Source organism: Callospermophilus lateralis, chromosome 9 (genome assembly GCF_048772815.1).
Source record: "Callospermophilus lateralis isolate mCalLat2 chromosome 9, mCalLat2.hap1, whole genome shotgun sequence".
In the NCBI taxonomy this organism is placed as follows: domain Eukaryota; kingdom Metazoa; phylum Chordata; class Mammalia; order Rodentia; family Sciuridae; genus Callospermophilus; species Callospermophilus lateralis.
The window spans coordinates 18,537,588-18,563,420 of record NC_135313.1 but is presented as its reverse complement, the minus strand read 5'-3'; the positions used below and the strand labels follow the sequence as shown (position 1 = coordinate 18,563,420).

The window sequence follows — 25,833 nt, the reverse complement described above, 5'->3', positions numbered from 1 at the left end:
CAGGATACTTTAAAAACTTCCAATGACCCCTAACTAATAAGTGACACATCAAGTCTTGATCCCATACCTAATTCCAAAGCCATGCTTTTTATTTATTTTTAAGTTGTACAGGGACACAATACTGAGCTACAACCCCAGCCCCCAAAAACTATGCTTTTAAAAACTATACTTAAACCTTAGATTGTCACAAAACTAATTGGAAGAAATCAAGGTGGCCAAAATGATGAATTTCAGCTCTGTGGAAAATATCCTGTGACAATGCCAGAAATGTTAACCATTATAATCTAAATTCCACTTCTTCCAACCTCTTAGTATATCTGTATATAACTATCATCTTTTTAAATAAGCTAGAAAGATTCAAATGAACATACCTGATTGTCTGAATAAGAAAGCTGCCTGTTGGTTTCTTTCGGTGAGGTCCTGCTTCCCAGAATGGCTCCAAAACTACCAGAACCCTGAGAAGGTTTCATGGCTGGTGAACAAAATCCAAAAAAAGATTTAGCATTATTATTATCACATAATATTTAAGAAATGGAAGAAACAGAGTGTAAAAGATAGAACAACTAATTCTTTCTGATAAAAATATACACCTGAGATATAAAGTTATTAAAATTGTGTGCTAAATCAAGCACAATGGTACATACCTATAATCCCAGCTACTTGGGAAGCTTAGGCAGAAGGATAGCAGCCTAAGCAACTTAGTAAGACTCTGTTTCAAAATTATAATTAAAAAAAAAAATTTTTTTTTTTGAAGGGCTGGGGATGTAGCTCAGTAGTAGAGCATCCCTGGACTCCTGGGTTTAATTGCCAGTACTGCCCACGCCCCCAAAAAAGAACAAAACTCCCCAGTAAAGAAACAGATAATACAAAAATGTGAGATCATGTAATAGGAGATAAATTTTACAAACCAAAAAGAAAATACTAGCCATGTGCAATGGAACATGCCTGTAAGCCCAGGTACTCAAGAGGCTGAGAAATAAAGATGTCAAGTTTGAGCCTGGACAATTTTTTTTTTTTTTTTTTTTGGTACCAGAGATCGAACACAAGGATGCTTAACTACTGAGTCACTTAGCACCTTGCTTTTGATGAAGATGGCTGTGAATTCTCAATCCTCCTGCCTCAGCCTCCCGAGTCGCTGAGATTACAGGAAAAAAAAAAAAAGAAAAAAGAAAATGCTAGAAATTCTCCTATGATATTGGTAATTAACAGTCTGAAAGAGTTAAAGGTCACTGTTTATTTAGAGCATGAACACTGACTCCAGATGCCAAGGAAACATGTCAGAAATAATGACACACCTCCAACAACACACTCTAAGGCACTGTCTACAAGTTTATTAATTAAAATGTATACATTAATTGAAACTCCACATGGAATCCCACAAAGATGTACAAAATAGTTTATATTTTTTATTTAAAAGTTTGCAAATTTCCCATTGATGATTATTTTGGAAGGTTTATTCAAAATTGCAAACAATATTTAACATCATTCCACATTTCCTCTTCTACTAATAGAATAATTTCTGAAACATTTATTTTTTAGTTGTAGGTAGACACAAAACCTTTATTTTATTTTTATTTGGTACTGAGGCTTAAACCCAGTGCCTCCCATATGCTAGGTGAGTATGCTACCTCTGAGCCACAACCTCAGCCCAATAGAATAATTTTAGTAGAACAAACTTCTTAGAATAACAGTTGCTGGGTTAATGGGTCATTTCAAACCAAACTGACATTAGTACATAGTCTTCCAAAAAATATATCTAAGTTCCTATCAAATACATGAACATCTCCCCTCACACCAATGTCATTGTGACAGTAAGAATTTGATTCAATTACTGAAGTTGAAAATTATTTTACAATTAACGGCCGTCTATTTTTCTTCCTGAATATTTTGCAGTTTTTGTCCATTTCTCTATTGAGTTGTCTTTTTTCTTACTAATTTGAAAAATAAGTCTTTGTATATTAATGGTATTAATATATCATTCTGGCTAATAATTTCCTTCCTTTGTCTTTTTTTCCCCCATGATACAGACATTGTCTAAGTTTTTATACAGTCCAGAGTTTTTTGTTTTTGTGTGTATTCATGTGATGCTGGGGATCCAACCCAGGGCCTCAGACATGCTAGCCAAGCATTCTACCATTAAGCTACATCCCCAGCCCAATTCATTTTTATGTAGTACTCAGGAAGGTCTTTTCCAACCAGAGATTATATTGTAATCCAGTCCCCACACACCTTTTTTATTCCAGTATATGGTCTCCTTAAATTGCTGGGGCTAGCCTTGATTGTATATATGTGTTGGGGATGAAACTGGGGACTGATTCCAGGGGTACTCTACTACTAAGTTACATCTCTATACCTTTTTGTGTCAAGAGTCTTGGTAAGTTGCCAAGGCTGACCTCGAACTTGAGATCCTCCTGCCTCAGTCTTCCAGACTGCTGGGATTACAGGCTGTATCACCATGCCTAGCTAACTCCACCTTTTAATAATACTTAATCATTTTAGCTTTTCACATTCAAATTTTCAATCAATCTGAATCTATTTAGATGAAAGAAGTGAGATAAAAAATTTTGTTTTACCATCTTAAATGATTACTTATAAGCTTTGTTTATAAACAGAGTTTACCAACTGTTAGTGTTTTTTCGCATTGATTTGAATGCTACACTTAATATTAAATGCTTTATATTTCTCAAAGTATTTTTATATTCATTGTCTTATTCTAGTCCCTGCAAAGTATATAAAATCCCCTTTGGAAAGCTAAGGTAACTAAATCTAAAAGATTAAAATGAGTTGTACAAGATCAAAGAATGAGTATCAAGCCTACAGCCAGCAATTTTAATAATAGGAATGACTTGCAAAACACAGTCATGTTTTACATAAATGAGCCCTCATTCTTTAAAATGCCCCATACTAAGATAACATAACTTTCATTTTAGAGACAAGGAAACTGAAACTAAGTTAAGTGACTTGTCTAAATCCACAAATGAAATAACAATCAGAGGTAGGACTGAACCCAAAATTGTTTTAGGTCTGAAGCAGAGTCTTCTATTATGTTATTTAAGCTTGGGTACCTGTCTACTATGCTTTCCACTGCAATGCATTTAAAGACATGCTTTTCTTACATCAATTTTATGACAGCAATTCACTCAATATCATTGATATGATGGACTAAAAGAAAAACAAAAATGTAGACAAAATTCCTGACATAGTTGAAGAATTTTATTATTTATTTATTTAATACCTAGGATTAAACCCAGGGATGTCTTTTTTACTTTTTGAGACAGGATCTCACCAACTTGCTTAATATCTTGCCAAGTTGCTGAGGCTTTGAACTTTGGACTCTATGCTTCAGCCTCCTGAGATGCTGGGATTACAGGCATATGCCACTGCACCTGGCCTAAGAATTTTAAATAGTACTGTCCTCAATTTCTTGATTCTAAAATTCAACTGTTTAGGGGCTGGGGGGATACACAGAGAACTTGCCTAGCTTATATGAGGCCTGAGTTTGATCCCCAGCACGAAAAATAAATAAAATCCAATTGCTTAGTAAGTTCACTTAGCTTAGATTTGGTGGCATGAATGAGTAAGTACTAAATGGCAAACAATCACAAAGTTTTTATTTTATAAAAATGCTGTGCCAGCACTAGGGCTATAGCTAAGTGGTAAACACTTACCTAGCATGTGTGAAGCACTGGGTTCGATTCTCAGTACCCCATTTAAAAAAAAATAAATAAAGGTCTACTAACAACTTAAAAAAAAAAAAAATCAGTGTGCCCAAATAGCATTATCAACTAAATATAAAAAGTAATGCTGTTACATTTTAATTTTCTAATGCTTATGATTTTGTTGGGATTTTTTGGTGACAGGAATTCAACCTAGTACCTTGTACCTGCTAAATATGTGCTCAACTAAGCTACACTCACAACCCTTCTAATGTTTTTAATGTTACACTTAAATTGAGAAATACTCTAATAAAATTTTGTCAACTATAAAATATTAGAAAAGTATTCATGATAGAGCCTGAAACAAAGATGCCTATAAAAACATTTAGGACCTGAGTATATTATGTGATTTTCTATAGAACTCAGTTTTCACGGAAGAATAAAACTTAGGAATAAGATTCACACAGATTCATAGATAGGCAAGTCTATTAAGATTAATGCAATAAGGCAACTTTTCCAATTGTAATTTAAATCCTCCTCCTTTCCTAGTTACATATTTTTATAGAATCTGTAGGGCTTTCTACATATAAGATGAAATCATCTGTAAACAGAGATAATTTTATTTCTTCCTTTCCAATTTGGATTCTTTTTATTAAGTAATTGCTCTGAGACTTCCAATGCTATACTGACTAGAAGTGGCAAGAGCAGGCATCCTTGCCTTGTTTTTCTTTTTTGAAGTAGTGGGATTAAATTCAGGGGTGCTCTACCACCATGCTATTTCTCCAACCCTTTTTCTTTCTTTCTTTCTTTTTTTTTTTTTTTTTGATGCTGGGGATCGAACTGAGGGCGGCAAACACTTTTATCAACTGAGCTGCATCCCCAGCCCCTCTTTTTTCTTTTTGAGACAGGGTCTTGATAAAGAAGTTGTCCACTCTGGCCTCAAACTTGTAATCCTCCTGCCTCAGCCTCTTTAGTAGCTGAGATTATAGGTGTGCAACATCACACCCAGGCTTTGTCTTATTATTGATCTTAGGGGAAAAGCTTCCAGTTTTTTCACTGTTGAGTATGATAGCTATGGGTTTTTGACATATGGTCTTTATCACTGAAGTTGTTCCCTTCTAAGTCTGTTGAGTGTTTTTATCATGAATGGATGTTGAGTTTTGTCAAATTCTTTTTGTGAACCAATTGAGATGATCCAACAGTTTTTGTCCTTTATTCTGTTAATGTGATATATTATATAAACTGACTTTCATATCTGAACATTACATCCTAGGAATAAATTCTTTATGGTCATGGTGTACAATTAATTCTTTTAATGTTTTTTAAAATATTTTTTTAGGGGCTGGGGTGGTGACAACTAAAAAATATTTTTTTAGATGTTGATGAACCTTTATTTTATTCTTTTATTTATATGCAGTGCTGAGAATCAAACCCAGTGCCTCACACGTGCTAGGCAAGCGCTCTACCACTAAGCCACCACCCCAGCCCTTTTTTAATGTTCTACTGAATTCAGTTTACCAATATTTTGTTGAATACTTTATCAGTTTTCATCATGTCAGACCCTGGGATGATTAGTGCTTACCTGTATGAAGTCTGTTTTGATGAACTGCATCTAGAAACAACCTCATTTCCTCTGCTTCCTTACTTGGTACTTTGTCAATAGACAAGAAGCTATTATCTTGTAGAGTTAACATTAGGCGGCTTTGTTTTGCTCCACTGGGCCGAAGCACCACATTTTTAATGTTATGACTTAGCTGACAAAAACAAAAGAAGTATTATCTTAACATCAAAAATATAAATTAAGTACAATAAGTTATATAATGAATACTAAACTCTATACTTTCCAAGCAGTGTTTCTCACTCTTCTCCATACTGATTCAATCTGTTTTTAACCAAAGAGTTCCCATTTCTTGATACATTTAAATCAAAGATTATGCTTTTAAAAGATACAAACATACTTCTAAACTTGACTTTAGAAAATAATCCTAGCTCTCTTGCTCTTATGGCAGAAAATTCCTATTTTAAGATATAGTTCTAAAGTTACGTGAGCTAACCAGTGAGCTAACCATTTTTGGAGCCTGGACAGTTATACTATCACCAAGACAGAAAACCAAATTGGATTAGTCTCTTTTTCTTTTTTTCTTAGAACAAACACTCTGCAAGATTATTTGGTAAATCATTTAGGTAGTTGCAATGTAAAAGGATACATTAATCCAAGCCACCATCCTCACACTCTAAAAACACATCAAAAATAAACTTTCAACAATACTAATATTTTTAAAAAACAGTTTAAGCAAACTTATTTGACTTTCATTTCAATCCAAAATCATGAGGCACCCTAGAACTCTCTTAGCTTATAGTTATCACTTCCAGAACTGGTTTAATAATTCATCTTGGATTCTCTTAGCCCTTGGAAATGTACAGTAAAGCAATACTTTCATTTTTCTTGAATGAAACTTTGACAACACTAAATTAATAAATCTTAAAATTTCTTTATTACCTAAATTATCCCTGCCAGCCTTATCCTCTAATATTCTTCCTTAGCAGAATATACAAAGGTTTCTTTTTTTTTTTTAAGAGAGAGAGAGAGAGAGAATATTTTTTAATATTTATTGTTTTTTAGTTTTCAGCGGACACAACATCTTTATTTGAATGTGGTGCTGAGGATCGAAACCAGCGCCGAGCGTGCATGCCAGGTAAGTGCACTACTGCTTGAGCCACATCCCCAGCCTATACAAAGGTTTCTAAAGCTGCCTTTTGCTGAAGACATATCCTTTAAATAGTATAAAAAAGAAATAACATTCATTAATTTTAATTAGGGAGAAATATTCTTTGTCACTTTTTAGATAAAAATGAAAAACTCTTTACTGATTTTCTCTAGTAAAACATAAAAATAGGTAACATAAAGACATTACATCAGGGCTGGGGATGTGGCTCAAGTGGTAGCGCGCTCGCCTGGCATGCGTGCGGCCCGGGTTCGATTCTCAGCACCACATACAAACAAAGATGTTGTGTCCGCCGATAACTAAAAAATAAATATTAAAACACTCAAAAAAAAAAAAAAAAAAAAGACATTACATCAGTCTATTTACCATTTTTTTAAAAAAAATTTTTAATTTTTTAAAAAATGTAAGTAGGCAAGTTTGCTCATTAACAAGAGAATAATTCTGAAACTGGTCACTTCAACAACTGAAAATCCCATGTAGCCCCCACAATTGCAGCCCTAACTCCTTTTTTGTGGTGCTGGGGATTGAACCCAGGGCCTTGTGCACACAAGACAAACAAACACTCTACTAACTGAGCTAAATCCCTCATTTTTTTGGTACTCAGGGGCACTCAACCACTGAGCCACATCCCCAGCCCTATTTTGTATTTTATTTAGAGACAGGGTCTCACTGAGTTGCTTAGCACCTCGCCATTGCTGAGGCTGGCTTTGAACTCACAATCCTCCTGCCTCAGCCTCCCAAGCCTCTGGGATTATAGGTGTGCGCTACTGCAACCAGCTAAGAGTTCCCCACTCTTTATCCCAAGTCCAGACCTCTCCGTTAGAACTCCAGGCTTGTTTACCTTCTGAATGCCTGAAATCTCAAACAATTCATCTCTCTCAATCTTCAAACCACAATTTTTCTTTTTACCCCTCACAGAATGCACAAAAGGGACTGCCATTCTCTCAGACAGGGAATCTCCCCAGACTCTTTCTCTCTCACCTCCTAAATCTAATGAGCTGAGTCTTTTAACAATCCTTTCTTGCTCCTGCTTCTTTCACTACCTTTTCCTTTCTTTAGGACTTTTCATTCTTAACCTCCCATGAAATCTCCTACATGTCCTTAATCTCTCAATATCTTGTCTATCCCCAAAGGACATTAATTTGAGATGCTAGGCTCCTTAGAACTTGAGATACCCTTGGGACAAAGAAGAATCAGCAAAATCTGCCACTCACTCCCCACTGCCCACTTATTTTAAATTAATTTCCTATTTCCTGAATGTTGACTCATATTTGTGTTTGTCCATGTAGAGAAATTACTTCTGCCTTACCTCTACTATGTTTAGAAAACTCCTATTTATCCTCTAAATTCCCAGAGTACAAACCACTCACTTCTTTTGTTAGCTCAGTATCACTAAAATACTTTTACAGCTGAAAATGCATTTGGTTACATTTAACTGAGGGGAATGGTGTTTCATTCAGTTCTGTATTCTTAGCCCTTACCACAGAATCCACAACTGTAACCTGTAGATGGTTAGAAAATGACTGTTGAATGTAAACTGACCCAGAACTGAGATGAGGCTGGGAATGCAAATATAGTCATTGTGCGCCTATCTATGTTTGCTTAACTATTCAAATACTCAGTGTCAACCTTGGCTGAGGACTGAAAAAAATGATTCTATTTCAAAACAACTTTCTTTTGTTGAGATGAACAATCAGTAGATATTTCATTTCAATTACCAGTCACACCTCCAACTCATCCTGATATATAAAATCACAAACAATTCATTTTCTTAGTTAAAAGCAAAGACAAACGAAAATTTTTATTTCTTAAGCATAGTTATATACTGCTCTTCAACAGAGTATTTTAGTTTAGAACAAATATTATACCATTGTATAACCTAATTAACCAATACAAGATTTTTTTAATAAAAGATTTTTATTTATTTATATATGACAGCAGAATGCTTACAATTTTTATTACACATATGAAGCACAATTTTTCATATCTCTGGTTGTATACACGGTATATTCACACCAATTCGTGTCTTCATACCTGTACTTTGGATAATAATGATCATCACATTCCACCATCATTAATTACCCCATGCCCCCTCCTTTCCCCTCCAACTCTTCTGCCCTACCTAGAGTTCGTCTATTCCCCCCATTCTCCTGCTTCCTATCCCACTATGAATCAGCCTCCTTAAATCAAAGAAAACATTCGGCATTTGGTTTTTTGGGATTGTCTAACTTCATTTAGCATTATCTTTTCTAACTCCATCCATTTACCTACAAATGCCATGATTTTATTCTCTTTTATTGCTGAGTAATATTCCACTGTGTATATATGCCACATTTTTTTATCGATTCATCTATTAAAGGCCCAATAAAGGATTTTTTGTTTATTTTTATTTATTTATAAATAATTTTTTAAAAATTTATTGCTTCATAAAATAAATAAAGGATCGAACCCAGGGCCGCACACATGCTAGGTGAGAGTGCTACCGCTGAGCCACAACCTAGCCCCCAATAAAGGATTTTTAAGGACAGAAAAATGTGAGACATTATGTTTTGTTTTGTTTTTGTAGTGCAGGGGATTAAACCCAGGATTGCTCTAATCCAGATCTTTTATTTTATTTTATTTTATTTTTTATTCCAGGACAGTCTCTCTAAATTGCCTAGGTTGGCCTTAAACTTAAGGTCCTCCTGCTTCAGCCTCCTGAATAGCTAGAATTACAGATGTGTACGACACCCAGCAGACATTATGTTCTTAAATTCAACATATAAGTAACTCATATTTGCAAAAGAGAAGTAGTAGAAAAGTGAAAACAAAATTAACAATTTTCTGTAGTGATAAAATAAAGAGTTTCCTTCAAAATCTTACAAGAAAATATTTATCTAAACATTCTTGAACAATTATCCTTAAATAGTCCATACTATGACTTTTGGCAGAATTATTTAGGAAATACACACTGGCTTTAAAAGACACTAGTAAATCCTCTTAAAAGTTAAATACTAACCTAATGATGAATTCATCATTTATGTTAAAACCAAAAAGGAAGGCTGGGGTTGTGGCTCAGTGGTAGAGTACTTGCCTCATATGTGTGAGGCACAGGGTTCAATTCTCAGCACAACATACAAATAAATGAATAAAATAAAGTGTCGGGAGCCATTCTCACACGTGACTGGGTGACTCCCGGTTAGGGTCTGAGGCGCTCTGGCTGTGTCGGAGCTTTCCCGGCCCTCTCCTGATGAGAGAACCTGTCCGTGTGGGGGTGTAACTGACCACTGACCCCGGAGGCCCAATCACTGACCCTGACCTTGGAGTACCGGCCCCCCCTTCAACCTTCATTGGATGGAATTCTCCCCTGAATTTCTTGCTCCCCAATAAAAGGCTACTCCCTGGCGTGCTCACTCTCTCTCTCTCCTGCTAGCCCTGAGTAATCCTTGCTGCCCTGCCGGGCGGTTAGAGGAGGGAACCAGAGAGGGGAGCCGTCTCGGACCTGGTCATAGAAAAAGGTAACTGAGTCTGTGTGTTTATTTCGATCTCGCTAGCTAACTTTTATGCCAAGAACCTCATTAATGAAACCATTGCGCTGGCCGCATGGTAGAATTGGCGCCCAACGTGGGGCATTCTAGATTAGCTAGATTGAGTGGGAGCGCGCGCTATAAAGATAAAGAAAAAAGTAAAGATAAAGGAAGTGGTGACAATTTGGGTCACAAAAGGAAGTGGTGACAATTTGGGTCACAAAAGTACCTTAAGATATTGAAGGAAAGAGACGTTAAATTAATTAAAATAAAAAATTCAACTTCTACCTATAAGGAAATGTAACTATTTTAGACAGTATAATTAATCAGAAAGGAAAACAGATAAAGAAAGCTCAGTTATTACAATTCTTAGAGATTGTAGGTAAATATTGTCCTTGGTTTTGTGAACAAGAATCTCCAAATTTACTTACTTGGGAGAAATTAGGAAGAAAGTTACAAAAGGTCTGTCTTTCAAATGAATTACCGGGAGGCATAGATAATATTCAGAGAACCTGGACGGCTTTGGAAGTTTGTCTTTTTGAATATATGGGCCAAAATTCGTGGCCCCCTGAAGACCTGCTAAAAGGCATTCAAGGGGCTATCAAGTCTATTCAAATGGAAAATCCGCCTGAGGCTACGTTAATTCCTTTTCCTTTAAGCTGCTTAAAAACGAAGGCGTTAGGGGCCAAGCCCAAAGTTAAAAATGTAAGTTTAAACTTGCAAAATCAGGCTACTCTGCAGGAAGATTATGGAGAGCAATATCAGAGAGGAGATACCGCCGAGGTCCTAGAGAGCCCTCCAAGGGAGGTAGACGATCTTCCTGGAGAGGAAAATCTGGAAGAGGTTCCTAGAGGGGCTCAGAGTTCTTCTCAGCCATTTTCAAAAGCCCAATTTCAAAATGGCGACAGCACAGAACCTTTACCAGCTAATCTATGGGGGAGAGATATTTTAACCAAAATGGGATTATTATTAGTTACTCCTAACTCTATAAGGTCAGTTGAAGAAGTTAGTCAAAGGTATTTTCCTGGAGATGATAAGGAGACCCTTCAGGAAGAGTATCTGTTTACAAACCAGTCTCCACGACAAAGATTAGTAAATGCTCCAAGCCAAAATTTTTATTAGGGGCCCTGAGTACTTCCCCGATCCCTAAGACAGCTGAAAAAATCACCTGGCTCATAGAGGAGCCTATATGGATTTCTCAGTGGCCCATCTCAGGGGAAAAGCTTAAAATAATTCATAGGTTAGTTGAGGAACAACTTCAGGCTGGTCATATAGAGCCAACGCTTAGTCCTTGGAACACACCTATTTTTGTTATTAAGAAAAAGTCAGGAAATTGGAGATTGCTGCAGGATTTAAGGGCAATAAATCATGCATTTCAGCCTATGGGATCCTTACAGCCAGGACTTCCCTCTCCCACAGCCATTCCTTTAGATTATAGCTTGATGGTAATAGATTTAAAAGACTGTTTTTTCTCTATAAGGTTACATCCTGGAGATTGTGAGAGATTTGCTTTCACTGTCCCAACAATTAATTTTAAGGAACCTGTTAAAAGATATTGCTGGAAAGTACTCCCACAGGGAATGCGTAATAGTCCTACTCTGTGCCAAAAATACGTAGACCAGGCGATAGATCCCATAAAAAATAGCTTTCCTGATGCATATATTATTCATTTTATGGATGATATATTATTGGCTCATGCTAATCCCGAGGTACTTTCAGAAATTTTTACTCAGTTAGAGACTTCGCTTACAGCAATGGGTTTATGCATAACTCCTCAAAAAATTCAAAAAGTGTCTCCTTTTCAATATCTAGGTCAGATAATTCAAGGACGTACAATCCGTCCTCAAAATCTTCAGATAAAAATTAAGGAGTTGCATACCCTTAATAATTTTCAAAAACTATTAGGAGATATTAATTGGCTGAGGCCATCCTTAAAACTAACTACTTCTGAGTTAAGTCCTTTATTTCAGATATTACAAAGAAATCCCTCTCCAACCTTTCCACGTCAGCTAACTTTAGAGGCTAAAACAGCTTTAAGGAAAGTTAAAAATGCAATTAAAAATGCACAGCTTACTAGAGTTGATCCTAAGAAAATGGTGTATTTATTAATATTTCCAACTAAACATACACCAACAGGAGCCATATGACAAAAATTAGGAGTTATTAAGTGGATTTATTTATCCCACTCCCCTCAAAAAACATTAATTCCTTTTCATGATTCTATAGCTCAATTAGTAATTAAGGGTAAAACTAAGATTTTACAATTAATTGGATCTAAACCTGATATCATAATTATTCCATTTTCTGTTCAACAGATTAATTGGCTTTTTCAAACTTCTAGCCCATGGCAAATAGCTTTTGCTGATTTTCCTGGCCAGATAGATAGTCACTATCCTCGTGATAAAATTATACAATTTACATCATTAACGTCACTTATTTTTCCAAAGATTGTACGTGCCCATCCTATAGATGAAGCCTTATCAGTGTTCACTGATGGATCAAGTTCAGGTAAAGCAGGATTTTACAGTCGTGTTCACACAGAGGTAATACAAACTTCTTATACTTCTGCCCAAAGAGCAGAGCTTCAAGCTCTGATTTGTGCCTTAACTTACTTTGCAAATGAGCCTATTAACATTTATTCTGACAGCTTATATGCAGTCGGAGTTACTAAAAATATTGAAACTTCAGTTATTGGGTATACTTCATCACAAGAGTTATTTAAATTATTTCATAATTTACAAAAGACAGTGCTAATGCGGAAATATCCATGTTTCATAGGACATATACGAGCTCATACTAATCTTCCAGGACCTTTAGCTTCAGGTAATAACAAAATTGACAGACTCGTAACTTTTTGTCAACAGATGTCTTCATATGACTGTGCACTAGCTTCCCATTCCTTACATCATCAAAATGCTTTTAGCTTACGTAAAAAATTTAATATTACTAGAGAACAAGCTCGTCAGATTGTAAGCCAATGCCCTAAGTGTGTTATTCACACTCCATCTCTGCCATCAGGGGTAAATCCCCGTGGATTAAAGCCAAATCAAATCTGGCAAATGGATGTAACTCATATTCCTCAATTTGGTAAGCAGTGTTATGTGCATGTCATAGTGGACACTTATTCTAGATTTATTTTTGCCACAGCACGTACTAAGGAAAATTCTCAAAATGTAATTTCTCATTGCCTAGCAGCTTTTTCTGTTTTAGGATGCCCTATGCAGATTAAAACAGATAATGCTCCAGCTTATGTGAGCTCTTCTTTTCAACAATTTTGTCAAGAGTTTAAAATTAATCATAAAACAGGAATTCCTTATAACCCCCAAGGTCAAGCCATTGTGGAACGAGCTCATTTATCTATTAAACTTCAATTACAAAAATTAAAAAGGGGGGATAGGCTTATGACTCCCCAAAATAGCCTTAATCATGCCTTGTTTGTTTTAAATTTTTTAAACTGTGACGCAGAAGGTCACACTGCTACTGAGAGACAAATGTCTCCCTCAGTAACAGGCCCTTTAGGCAGAGTTTTGTGGAAAGATTTACAGACCGACCAGTGGAAGGGCCCAGACCCGGTGCTTATATGGGGCAGAGGGCATGCTTGTATTTTCCCAGAAAATTCTTCTCGTCCTATTTGGGTGCCTGAACGTGCTATCAGACATGGAGGAGATAGAACCCAGATTCAAGCGACTGAGGATCGACCCAGAGGAGCCCCCATCCAGAAGGAGGAGATATCGGAAAAGGATGAAGAAAGACCAGATTGACCCAGCCAAAAAGCTGATTTCATGGAAAGACGTGAAGAAGCTAACAACCCAGGCTTCCCGAATACTTCGAGACCTAGGAAAAAACAGGACCCCAATGATGATGGTAACAACAGTAATTGCCCTACTGGGCTGTCAGGTAAAGGGGGATCAAGTAGACACTTACTGGACATATTTCCCAGATCCACCCCTGGTACACCCAGCTGTGTGGACTGGAGAATCTATTCCAGTATTTACTAATGACTCATTCATGATGGGAGGATTTACAGATACTCATATTACTCCCAATCATGTGACTAGATTTAATTATTCTGGCTATAGTGCCCAATTACCCTTGTGTTGGTCCCAGGATAAACATGCTGGCTGTCTGAAAGTATCATTCGAAAAAAAGACAGCGATTGGTAGACCTAGACTGACAAATAATTATATTTATGGAGATTTAAAGCCTAATACTAGATCAGTAATTAAGATGGGACTTTCCCATAATAAGCCAGTCATTTCTGCAAAACCTCCACAGATACACCACTGTCCAAATAGTTCTACAATTGAGATTGGCACCTTTCCTAAATGGATGGATTGTATAAATCCCTTTCCTGTACAACATAAGGTGTCTAAAGATAGTGGGTATATTTTAGACTGGTCTCCAAAAATTGATAAGAGACAATTACGAAGAAATTCTGCTATGACACCTACAAGATTTGTTAGTAATATTTTGACTTATAGTAAAGGTGGTGTTCAAAAAGATATTTGGCGTTTAATTGCTGCCTCAGAATTCTTACATTTTACAGACAAACCCTTACCAAGATTTATTGGCAAGAACTGTAAAGAGGGATCTTGCTATGGCTTATGAGCTTGTGTCCAATCTCCTTATGTTTTAATTATTGGAAATGTAAAAGTTAAATGGATAGATGACAGATATATTGTTACTTGTAAAAAATGTAACCTAACCAATTGTATTACTAGGTATAATGGAGGAAAAGGAGTGCTGATACTTCATCAGCCCTCTTTCGTTTTATTACCTGCTAATATTTCAGAGCCATGGTATGCTGATGCTGGTTTACAAGTCTTACAGCAAATTCATGCCCAGCTGGCAAGACCTAAACGTGCTATTGGAGTTATAATTGTTGGTGTTTTGGCGCTAGTCTCTTTTATTGCCTCAACTGTCTCTGCGTCTCTGACATTGTCTCAAAATATTCAGCATGCAAAATTTCTTAATAATTTAGCTCAAAATACTTCCAAGGCTCTGCGTAATCAAGTAAATATTGATGAAAAGATTGAAACTAAATTAAACGCCTTAGAGGCAACTGTTATTGACATAGGTAATGAACTTTCAGCCTTAAAATTTAAAAAAAGGCTTAAATGCCATGCTAATTATAAGTATGTGTGTGTTACAGCTGCCAAGTACAATACTTCTCTCTGGGATTGGGAGAAGGTTAAAAACCATTTGTTAGGTATTTGGCAAAATAGTAATAATAGCTTGGATGTTCTGGAACTTCATCACCATATCCAAGACATTCAAAATAATAGAGCTGATTTTTCAGATCCTTCTTTTTTGGCTAACCAAATATTGAAGGAGTTAAATGGATTCAACCCTGGAAATATTCTTAAACACTCGGCCTGGTACATTATTGGATTATTCTCTTTGCTGCTAATTCTCTATTGCATTATAATTGTAGGATGGCGAGTCTTCAGAACAAGAATGCAAAAACTCCGGAGAGTAAACCGCCGCCTCATTTTTGCGAAAAGAAAGGGGGAATATGTCGGGAGCCATTCTCACACGTGACTGGGTGACTCCCGGTTAGGGTCTGAGGCGCTCTGGCTGTGTCGGAGCTTTCCCGGCCCTCTCCTGATGAGAGAACCTGTCCGTGTGGGGGTGTAACTGACCACTGACCCCGGAGGCCCAATCACTGACCCTGACCTTGGAGTACGGCCCCCCCTTCAACCTTCATTGGATGGAATTCTCCCCTGAATTTCTTGCTCCCCAATAAAAGGCTACTCCCTGGCGTGCTCGCTCTCTCTCTCTCCTGCTAGCCCTGAGTAATCCTTGCTGCCCTGCCGGGCGGTTAGAGGAAGGAACCAGAGAGGGGAGCCGTCTCGGACCTGGTCATAGAAAAAGGTAACTGAGTCTGTGTGTTTATTTCGATCTCGCTAGCTAACTTTTATGCCAAGAACCTCATTAATGAAACCATTGCGCTGGCCGCATGGTAGAATAAAGGTCCATCAACAACTAAAAAAATAAATAAAAAGAAAAAAGGATTAACTAAGCTTGTCCTAATGTGTTTTCTTAAATAACTTAAAAATACAGTTATTTAAAAAGATATCATCCTTCTAAGTTCCTGCACACTGGTTTTCTTTTCAATACTGGGTGACTTCTTGCTCTCTTATACATACCCAATACTGGTGCTAAACACTTTATAAATCATGTACACAAAAGTATTAGTGTCTTGGAAATGAGAAACAAGAGACACTACTCTGTTACTTATGTCTTTAGCAATTTACTGATGGACCTGATCCAAGAATCATTAAAAACAAAATTTAGTTAATACCTGAAATATCCTTGGAATTCCTCCAGTATTGTAGTGAACTACTAGGCTGACTTTGTTCTCTTTTTCCACAATTTCAAAGGATCCTTCTTTCCACTTTGTAATTCCAGTCTGCATACTTCGAATTCTGATAGGACCATGTATCTTCAAGGGAGACATATTTTCTTTAAAAATAAATTGCTTCTAGCCAAATTAAAAAGCAAAAATATACCTTCACCTGACAGGTTCTAAAGAAGGAAAATAAAATAGAGAGTTAAAAGTTTTTTTAAAATTAGAGTTTAAAAGAGAATACTTACTGAACCGTCTTGTATTTCTCCACTTCAATAAACACTTTTATGAAGCAATCTCCAAGGCCCTTATCAATTGTAGAACATAGGTAACAAAGAAAAAAAGCAGGTACTAACATTCAATGATGGCATCTAACCACATTTAATTTCTTCTGTACATGTTTCCTTCTTTGCCAAGAGTCCAATACCTATGCCTATTAGTTCCTAAATTCTATATTTTGCAGAATGCATAAACAGTTGTTGCCAGTAATGATACATCAATTTAGGAACAAGAGAAGATGATGTCTTTCTCAATGTGATTGCCCTCACCATTATTAAATGGTGTTGAATTCTTTTCTTCTTTTATGAATGTTTATAGGTCTTAACTTCATGTACAGAAGACATTAAAGGAATAAAAATGTTTGAGAATCATCAAATTAGTCTAACTTCCAGAATTACATTATTTGAGAAAAACATTTAATCTTTAGGAAGAACAAAAACTGCTCTCTTCCTATGAGCCACCTACCATTTATATTTAACATTACCATTCTTAGAAGGAATCTTTAGCAATTTTAACTTTGACAAATACATTCCTGAATGAACTTTTAATACTTAAAAATTACTTACAGCAATGATAGGATGTCTCAGACCCTTCTAGCTTTGCCAAAAGCCAGCAAGTAAATAAATAACAGTAATAGCAGAAAGTGTTATATACATAAATATTCAACCATCTAAAATTGCTAAGCCGAATTTATACCATTTCAAACATTTAAAAACACACTGCCCCTAAAATGATTCTTGCTCATAATCTAATAAATTAAAAGTCTTTAAACAATGCCTTTGCCTACATAGCTCATCTAGAAAATTTAGAAAAGGAATTACACAAGGAAAAACATGAGGTCTAGAAATCAGGAGCCAGATCTGTCAATTACTAACTTGTAACATACCTTCTCTATTTACAAAACAGGAATAGAAAATATTGTAATATTTCAGAATGAAACAGCATATATTAGGCACTCAGCTGACAGTACTATTAGTATTAATGGAATCAGTGTTCACTAACTGAATTTATTTCTTGTCTACAATTCCTCTTTCTCCAAAAACCTCTATAAATAAGATGTTAATGAAAGTCACCCACTCAACTGCCTATAGGGAACAGCCAAGTAATGACTTAGGTAAAACATGAACAATTACTACCCAATCCAGCCAATTATAGCATGCAGCAGTAGTGAACTTAGCACTGTCTTATCACCTTCTTTTTCAAGAAAATGAAGACTCTCAACTTTTATATAAAAGTTTTAAATTTTAAATTGTGAATTTTAAATTGTGAACAATGAATTCAAACTTATCTGAAAACTATGAATCAAACAAAATCCACCTGTAGGCAGGACACAGCATAGGGGGGCCCCTATTCAAGGCCTTTAGCTACTGTTGAGCAAAAAACTGGGGCTAAAAGAGATGTGGAAAAAACTTTGCAGAGTTAAAAAGTGTTATTCATTTTAAGTTCTCTATTATAATTCACCCATCTCATCAGAGTTTTCTGAATGCCTACTATGGACAGATTTAGATATTGGTAAAAGTGGCTGAATGTATGAATTCCTTACATACATTACCATACACAGACCTCTCTATTAATATGATGCTTTGCTCAAACTAGTAACTGAAGAAATCTGAATAAAAATTGTATTAATAATTTTTTTTGAAATTAATTATTTGTGGCTTCGTTGTTAGCGTATGTCCTTAAAATCATTTGCACTCTACTTCTCAATATTGCAAAGAATATGTGGTTGCTCTTCTACCATAGATTCCATGCCAGAAACATTACAGTTCTTTGATTTCTTTTTCTTTTTTTTTTTTTTTAATATTTATTTTTTAGTTTTTGATGGACACAACATCCCTGTCTGTATGTGGTGCTGAGGATCAAACCCGGCTGCACGCATGCCAGGCGAGCGCACTACCGCTTGAGCCACACCCCCAGCCCTCTTTGATTTCCTTCTTGATGATTATTGGTATTAGTTTGGAAATGGTAGGTAGTTCTGTAAATTCTACCTCCATATACTTTTTATACAGTTTTATAATGAACTATATAGATCAAATCATATCACATTTTAAAAATATCATTAAATGGCTTTCCTCTGTCCTTATAATAAAGTCTAAACTCATTAACATGATATAAAGGTCCCATGATCTAGACCCTGATTACCTCTATTCCCAATATCAATAAACTTCCCCAAAATCCAATCATCTGAACTGCTTGCAATTTTCCCCTAACGCCATATATACACTTGTACACTCTGTGGTGGATGTCTAGAAAATTTTTTATTCTTTTCCCCATCTTCAGCCCTCTTAAAATTTATTTTCTTGGCTCTAAAATCAAGGATCAACTCTTATTTTTTTTTTAAAGGAGAGAGAGAGAGAGAGAGAGAGAGAGAGAGAGAGAGAGAAAGAAAGAAAGAGAGAGAATTTTTTTATATTTATTTTTTAGTTTTTTTGGCGGACACAACATCTTTGTATGTAGTGCTGAGGATCGAACCCGGGCCACACGCATGCCAGGCGAGCGTGCTACCGCTTGAGCCACATCCCCAGCCCCAAGGCTCGACTCTTTGAAGTAAGTTTTCCTAACTTCTTCACTTGTTCTCTTCCCCATATCCACAATGGGACTGTTTAAATCCTTCTGTCTTCCTGGTGTGTTAGCTCTAGCAGAATAGTTATCACATTGTATTATAAACTGTTTATTTCTTTGTCTGTCTATCTAGACTCTGCAGTTTGAAGACAGGGAAGATGTTCTTTAATTTCTCTGTCCCCACTAAGACAATGTCTGATGCACAGGAGACAGAAACGCATTGTTCAAGAATAATGAACAAAATAACACTAATTTTATTCAATTTGCTATTAAAATATACAATAGCAGATAGCAGAATCATAAATCTCTTTTATATGGCCAATGTAGGATTATATCTAAGCTCTTTGTAAGAGTACTGCTATGTGCTGTATTATATGTAACTCATTTTTTGAAGATTACATCTAAAGCTTTTTCTATGTGCATCTAAACTTCCCCACTGAGTGCAAAGCTGTCCTAACATCTTGTTAATAACTCAATGGAAGACTAATCATTTATTAATATGAATTAATATGCAGTAACAGAAAACAATACTTAAGAACCTAATAAGCTTTCCCAAATTGGAACTAGTGGTATTCATTGCTTAATGAGGAAACTCCATATTAACAGTTTTATCTTTTGTCAATTTCCCTCAGCTTTCCTTATGTCTCATTTATTGGTCAGGCTGCCAAAATAAGCCCATTATTAAAGTTTGCCTTATTAAAAATGACATTATTTAATAAAATTTAGATGAAGAGTTCAAAGTTCACTAAAATAAATGAGAAATTAAAATGTTACTGGTTACTTCTGTTTCTAGCTAATTGTTTATTCCTCTCAAACATTTTGATGCAGAGTTTTGATTAACTGCATAAAATTTTACTTTAGATACTAAACATTTTCTTTCTTTTCTCTTGGTGCAAGGGATGAAATCCAGGGGCATTTTATCACTGAACTACATTCCCAGCCCTTTTATTTTTTTTGGAGACAGAGTCATGCTAAATTGCTGAGGCTGGCCTCAAACTTGTAATCCTCCTGCCTGAGCCTCTTGAGTTGCTGGGATTATAAGTGTGCTTCAGTGCACTCTAGACAATGAACATTTTCTTAACCATTTCTGCTAGAAACCTTTCCTTCTTCTAAGGAAAAATACTAAACCATGCAGGACATAAAATTAATAGAACCTGGACTGAGGTTGGGCTCAGTGGCAGAGCGCTTGCCTCCTACAGGTGAGGCACTGGGTTCAATCCTCAGCACCACATAAAAATCAATACATGAAATAAAATATTATGCCCATGTATAACTAAAAACATTTTTAAAAATGAATAGAACTAATATAATAAACCTTTTTTTTTAACGCTTCAATTTAGTCTGCTAGCTGCTTTTGCACTAAATGAATTAACAATAACTACTTTTGTACATTCATCACATTATCAGGGCTTGCCCTTCTTGGTCACAGGAAAAAAACTACGTTTCTTTTTCAGTACGAAGCATGACTTAGTAACAGTTAAACTTTTTATGAACTTAAGATAAAGTTTCCTTGAACTCTATAATGCTAATTCTCTAATCAAAGCAATATTAGAAAGAGGATAATTAAAATGAATTATTCTCTAAGTATGTTCTAAGAGTATCCCCTTTTCCTAAACTTCTTTGCAATTAAAATTATGGTCCAAGTTGCAGCACTTCATCATAGCTCAATCAATAATATTGCAAAAATGTTTCTATAACCAGTTTATTTATTTAAATGCTACATTTAAGGTGCGGTTTTGAAAACATTGTTCAGAAGGTATTCTGTGGTCAAGAAAACATGCTAAAACATAAAATTATTACTAAAAAATAAACAGAAATCTTGTCAGTTCTCGCAGATTTGCATATACTCTTGGAAACAGATCAAAAACAAAAACATGACTTACTTTTCAGTGACTTTTACTAAAAAGCCCTATGTAATAACAATTCACCTTTATTCTGATCCTTGTGCCAAAGGCAATGCACTCTTCTTGGGAAACTACTCATATTCTGCAGCTATGCCAGTTCTCCAGGAGCCATCAACTCAGCTAAAGAAAATATAAGTGTGCCTTTTTAAAAATGATTCAATATACAAAATTAAAACTTAAGAAAGAAGAAATTGATCATTTATATAACAGTTAACCCCTCAATGATTTACAAACCACAAATCACTTACTGAAAATATTTAAAATGATGCACAACACATACAGGCATGCACATCAACAATTTTAGGAACGAATCTGCTGTGGTAAATAAGGGACTACAGAGGAGGCTGCACCTTGATCGCCTTTTGTTCTTATTTATTTATTCCTGCTACATTTTGAAACTAAGAAGCCTGAGCAAAAGTATAGCCTTTGTTGTCTTTATAAACACGGTTACAATGACATCTTAGTCTTAAAACATCACTTTCATGATGTGTTTACACAAATAAGGTGAGTAAAATTGTTTCCAAAATTTAAAAAATAAAACACCTATTTTTCAATTTTAGACCTTTTTTAAAAGCCTGAACTTGCCCTGAAATTCTACCCAAACATCCTTCACTGCCTAATTAAATGAAACAACATCAACTCTAAAAATCTGATCATTTAGTACTCAGAGTAAACTACAAAGTGGTAGGAATATACATGTATGTGTGTGTGTGAGAGAGACTGAGTGAGAGAGTGAGAGAGAGAAGATGCAGTCCACGGCCTCATTGAAAGGTTCATACTTTTCTCCTTCTACCATCATACAGGCAAGAAATCTTAACATCAGGTTTAATATTAAAACCCAATCTTTCCAGAGTTACTACCCTAATTCAAAAAGTCATCATTTTACCATCAATGCATTAAATATGCATTATGCAACATTTACTAAGCACAGTGCTTAGTACCATACATGCATTACTTCATTTAATTTTCACCATAACACTAAAGGACAAGGATCATTACTAAGTTATCTAATTGACCAATGAGAAAACTGGCTTAGAGAGATTAAGTAATTTATGAATACAGAATCAATAAGACACAAAGCTATGTGTCTCTGACAAGAACTCACTTCCACAGTTCATCCTCATCAGTGAACTGAAATCATTTTACAAGTCCCCATTCTCTCAGGATTTTTCTGCCAACAAATCCTTTATACTACAATATCTTTTCTGAAAAAATACTTTTTATTTTTTAAAGTATGTACTAGTCTCCTTAACTGTCTCCCTAAGGTGGGGGGTACAGGGGCCGGGCAGGGGTGGGGGTAATGACACATAGACACAGAACTTTTATATTCTAACAAAATAACATTTAGTAAGTACTAAATATTTGTGACTGATGGTACTAATTTCATCTCAAACTTTTTCCCTAGCTTGTCACTACTTAGAAAATAAATTCAACTACCTGACATTTGCATATTGTCTATTTTTCAACACAAATTCTATTTTAAAAAATTATTTTAATATTTCATTTCTCATTCACTAGGAATTGACCTAAGTATGAATTTTTCTTACTTATAAAAACCTCACCTTCACTGGTCTCATAGTTTAACCTGTTGTTAAAATATATATACCACTATTCTGATACCCAAGGGCTTTCTTTCCTAATAAAAAGGTCATAAAACAAATGTGCAATGGAAATAAAATTAGTGTTAAAGTTGAGAGTAAAGAAGGATGTTTGTCTAGACAAAGTTTATCTTCAATTCGAGCAGTTTAAAATCTGAATAATTTTATGAGACACAAAAATCTCATAAAAAGTTTATGTTCTCTAAGACACTACAACTTAAGCTGAAAATTGAAGAATGAGTTGACTGGGGATCGTGGTACTGGAATAATTCAAGTAAACAGAACAATATACACAAAGGCCCTGAAGTGGAACATAATTTGGTGTAAAAGTACCCAAAGTTGGATGTCAGGCATGGTTGTACATGCCTATAAACCCAGCTACTTAGGTTGTTGAGGCAGGAGGATCATAAGTTTGAGGCCAGCATGGGCAACTTAGTGAGACCCTGTTTCAAAATAAAACTTAAAAGGAAGGATGTTAGTCAGTGATAGAGCAACCCTGGGTTCAATTCCTAACTAGTTCCAGTGAAGGGGTGGAGTTGGAAAAAAAGTTTTCAAAACTGAAACCCTGCCCCTTTTTTGGATGCATCCTTTAATTTGTCTGCAGAATGGAAAAAAGTGTTTCTCATGATAAGAATATCATTAGGTTGATACTTCTAAGACACAACTTTTTTAACTTCCTGTTTTACATTAAATACTACTAGTTATTCAAAATCACATTAAAATACTATTGATTATTCAAAATCAGAAACAAAAACACAGGATCATAACATACATTTGAACACAAGAGATTTGTGTGAGCAAACAGATCCTCAAAACCATCGTATGTCTATCACTGAACCTACCAAGGCCTATCAGAAAGTAGACGTGATGATTCTTATAGCAAGTTCTAGTTTTCTTCTTCATTTAACAAATTCTTTTTTTTTTTAAATTTCTTACATACATGATCATTTAACAAATTCTTGAGGAATAAAAATAAAATAATCACTCTCATGCCAATGAGAAAGGCTTCCAATAAACATACAAATAAATCTATAATTACAAGTTCTGAAAAATGATATAAAGTAAAATACAGGGCATGATGAAACTTATGATTTAAGACCTGAAGATTCAGAAGGGGGAAAAAAAAAAAAATCAAGATTTTTTTTCTCTGTTTTTATTCTCTAAGAAACTACAACTGAAGATAAAAATTGAAGAATTAGTTGATTGGAGATGGTGGCACTGGAACAATTCAGGTAAACAGATCAATATACACAAAGGCACTATATTGGAACATAATTTGGTATACTAGGCTACTAGAGGTGAAAGAAAGAAGGATGGTGTAAGATGAAGCAAACAAGAATCAGGTTATGCAGATGCAGATCACAGGAAGGATTTTGAAATTTTATCCTAAATGTAATAAGCATTTAGCAACAGGAAAATACAATAAAGGATTTCAAGAAAAGAAATGATATATTATTGTTGCGTGGAGAAGTGATGTGGTTTGTTTAGGAAGGAGAGTAAAAAGAAACAAGAATGAGGAAAAAAAATTGGGCAATCAGATAGGAAAGTACTGAAATTGTTCAGCTTACAACAATTACAAGAACAATTAATTCTTACCAATTTATGTGTGTCATGTGCTCACCATGGTTATTTCATTTAATCATCATAACAATCAAGTAAAGTACAAACTTATTATTCCTATCTTATAGATGAGAATGCTGGGAGCCAGAAAAATATAAAGCCCAGGTAGGAAGAACTGTAGCTTGAATTAGAAAAATGATAGTGAGATGTGCAAAAATAGATTCACGAAATAGAAGTAGAATAGACAGAACTTGGAGAGGGTATGTGTGCATGGCAGGAAAAATAACTCATTTTCTAGTGAAGACATGTATACACAATTTAATGAAATGGGACACTGGAGGAGAAAGAATCTGGGTATGAAGAAAATGACCAACACTTTGGTTTTAGACATGTTACAATTTAAAATTCCTAAGAAAAAAGTTGAGATGTCAAGCAGACAGTTGGCTATTTGGATATGAAGTAGAAAACAAAATAGGCTGGAAATAAAACTTCATAACACATCAGTACATAGGTGGAATTTAAAACTGAGGAAAGAATGGAAGAGCAAAAGAGGAACTAGGACTAAACCCAAACATCCCTAAGACTATTAATTACTTTTACGTCACTGCGTTTCTCAGTCCAGCTTCAATTTTACTTTTCAGCAGACACTATGCATGACTTCTTTCATCTCTTGCAAGATTCATCCCCTCTATCCAGTTATTAGACATCAAGAATATCTAAATGCTCCACCTTAAGTGTCTTTCTTTTCTACCACTACTATCACTTTAAGCACCTCACCCAAAACTATCTACATGGCAGAGACATACACATATATATTCATACACAGGTTATATATACATATCCAGCCTCTACTACCCCTGATCTCTAACCCACGATATACAATGCCTATTTAACATTCTCTCTCTGATATCTCTCCTAGTTGAAGACTTGTCATGCATTGCCACCCATAAAGAGGCATTTACGCAGAGCTGAAATTTGGAGAGCAATACCAGGACATCACTCCAAAATACAGCATTTTGCAATGAATTATCATTTCCTTTCTTGGACATCACTTAAAATGGGTAAACCTGACAGCCTGATGTGATGGCTACATGTGGGATGCAAGCAAATGCACGACAAAAATACCCTCCATGCCTTTTAATGGAGACGATTAAGAGAATGATTAAGAATGGTCAAGACAGAGAATAAGTATCATGTCCAAGACAGCAGGCCTTGCTAGGGGGCAAGCGGCGGACGAAGACAGCCCCAGAGAAAAGGGACCAGGTTTGAGATGCAGAAGGAGCAAGTGACAGTACAGATCAGGTCAAAGGAGAGAGAAAGTCTAGGGGAAACACCCAAATAGGATACCAGTGAAATCCAGAGAGTGCAGAGGAGCTGCGGGCCGGCTGAGCAGCGGCGGGGCGAACTCCACAAGCGTGAACGCTGAGTGGGCGGACCGCACGGGGGAGGGGGGTAGAGAAAACGGCTGAATTAAGAAGCTGTCCTGGACGCCTTACCTGAGGCTGAGGGTCCGAAGCCCCGGAACAGGCCTGCCGGAAGCACAGAGTCCGCGTGGAGGGGGAGGAGCCAGGGGTACAGAAGGAAGGGTCACTGAGCCCAGAAAAGCTAGGCGGCTCACTCCCCCTACACAGCGAGAGCGGCTGATGGCGGGAACTGTGACCACACGCAAACACGCACGCACGCACGCACACTC

General features: G+C 35.9%; 1 protein-coding gene across 2 annotated transcripts in view; it reads right to left on the bottom strand.

Moving 5' to 3' along the window:
- Usp37 (ubiquitin specific peptidase 37) overlaps window positions 1-25,814 on the bottom strand; it is an 89,759-nt gene extending 63,945 nt beyond the window's left edge. Inside the window, exons 1-4 of one of the 2 annotated variants that reach the window (XM_076866014.2) lie at window positions 25,637-25,814; window positions 16,193-16,416; window positions 5,239-5,410; window positions 372-472 (exon numbers count right to left, since the gene is read on the bottom strand). In XM_076866014.2, the coding sequence (XP_076722129.1) occupies window positions 372-472; window positions 5,239-5,410; window positions 16,193-16,348 (429 nt within the window). In that variant the 5' untranslated portion in view covers window positions 16,349-16,416; window positions 25,637-25,814. Of the gene's footprint in view, window positions 1-371; window positions 473-5,238; window positions 5,411-16,192; window positions 16,417-20,961; window positions 21,012-25,636 lie in introns of those variants that run through there. The other variant, XM_076866015.2, reaches the window with a different exon arrangement.
- Between the last annotated feature and the right edge of the window lie 19 nt (window positions 25,815-25,833).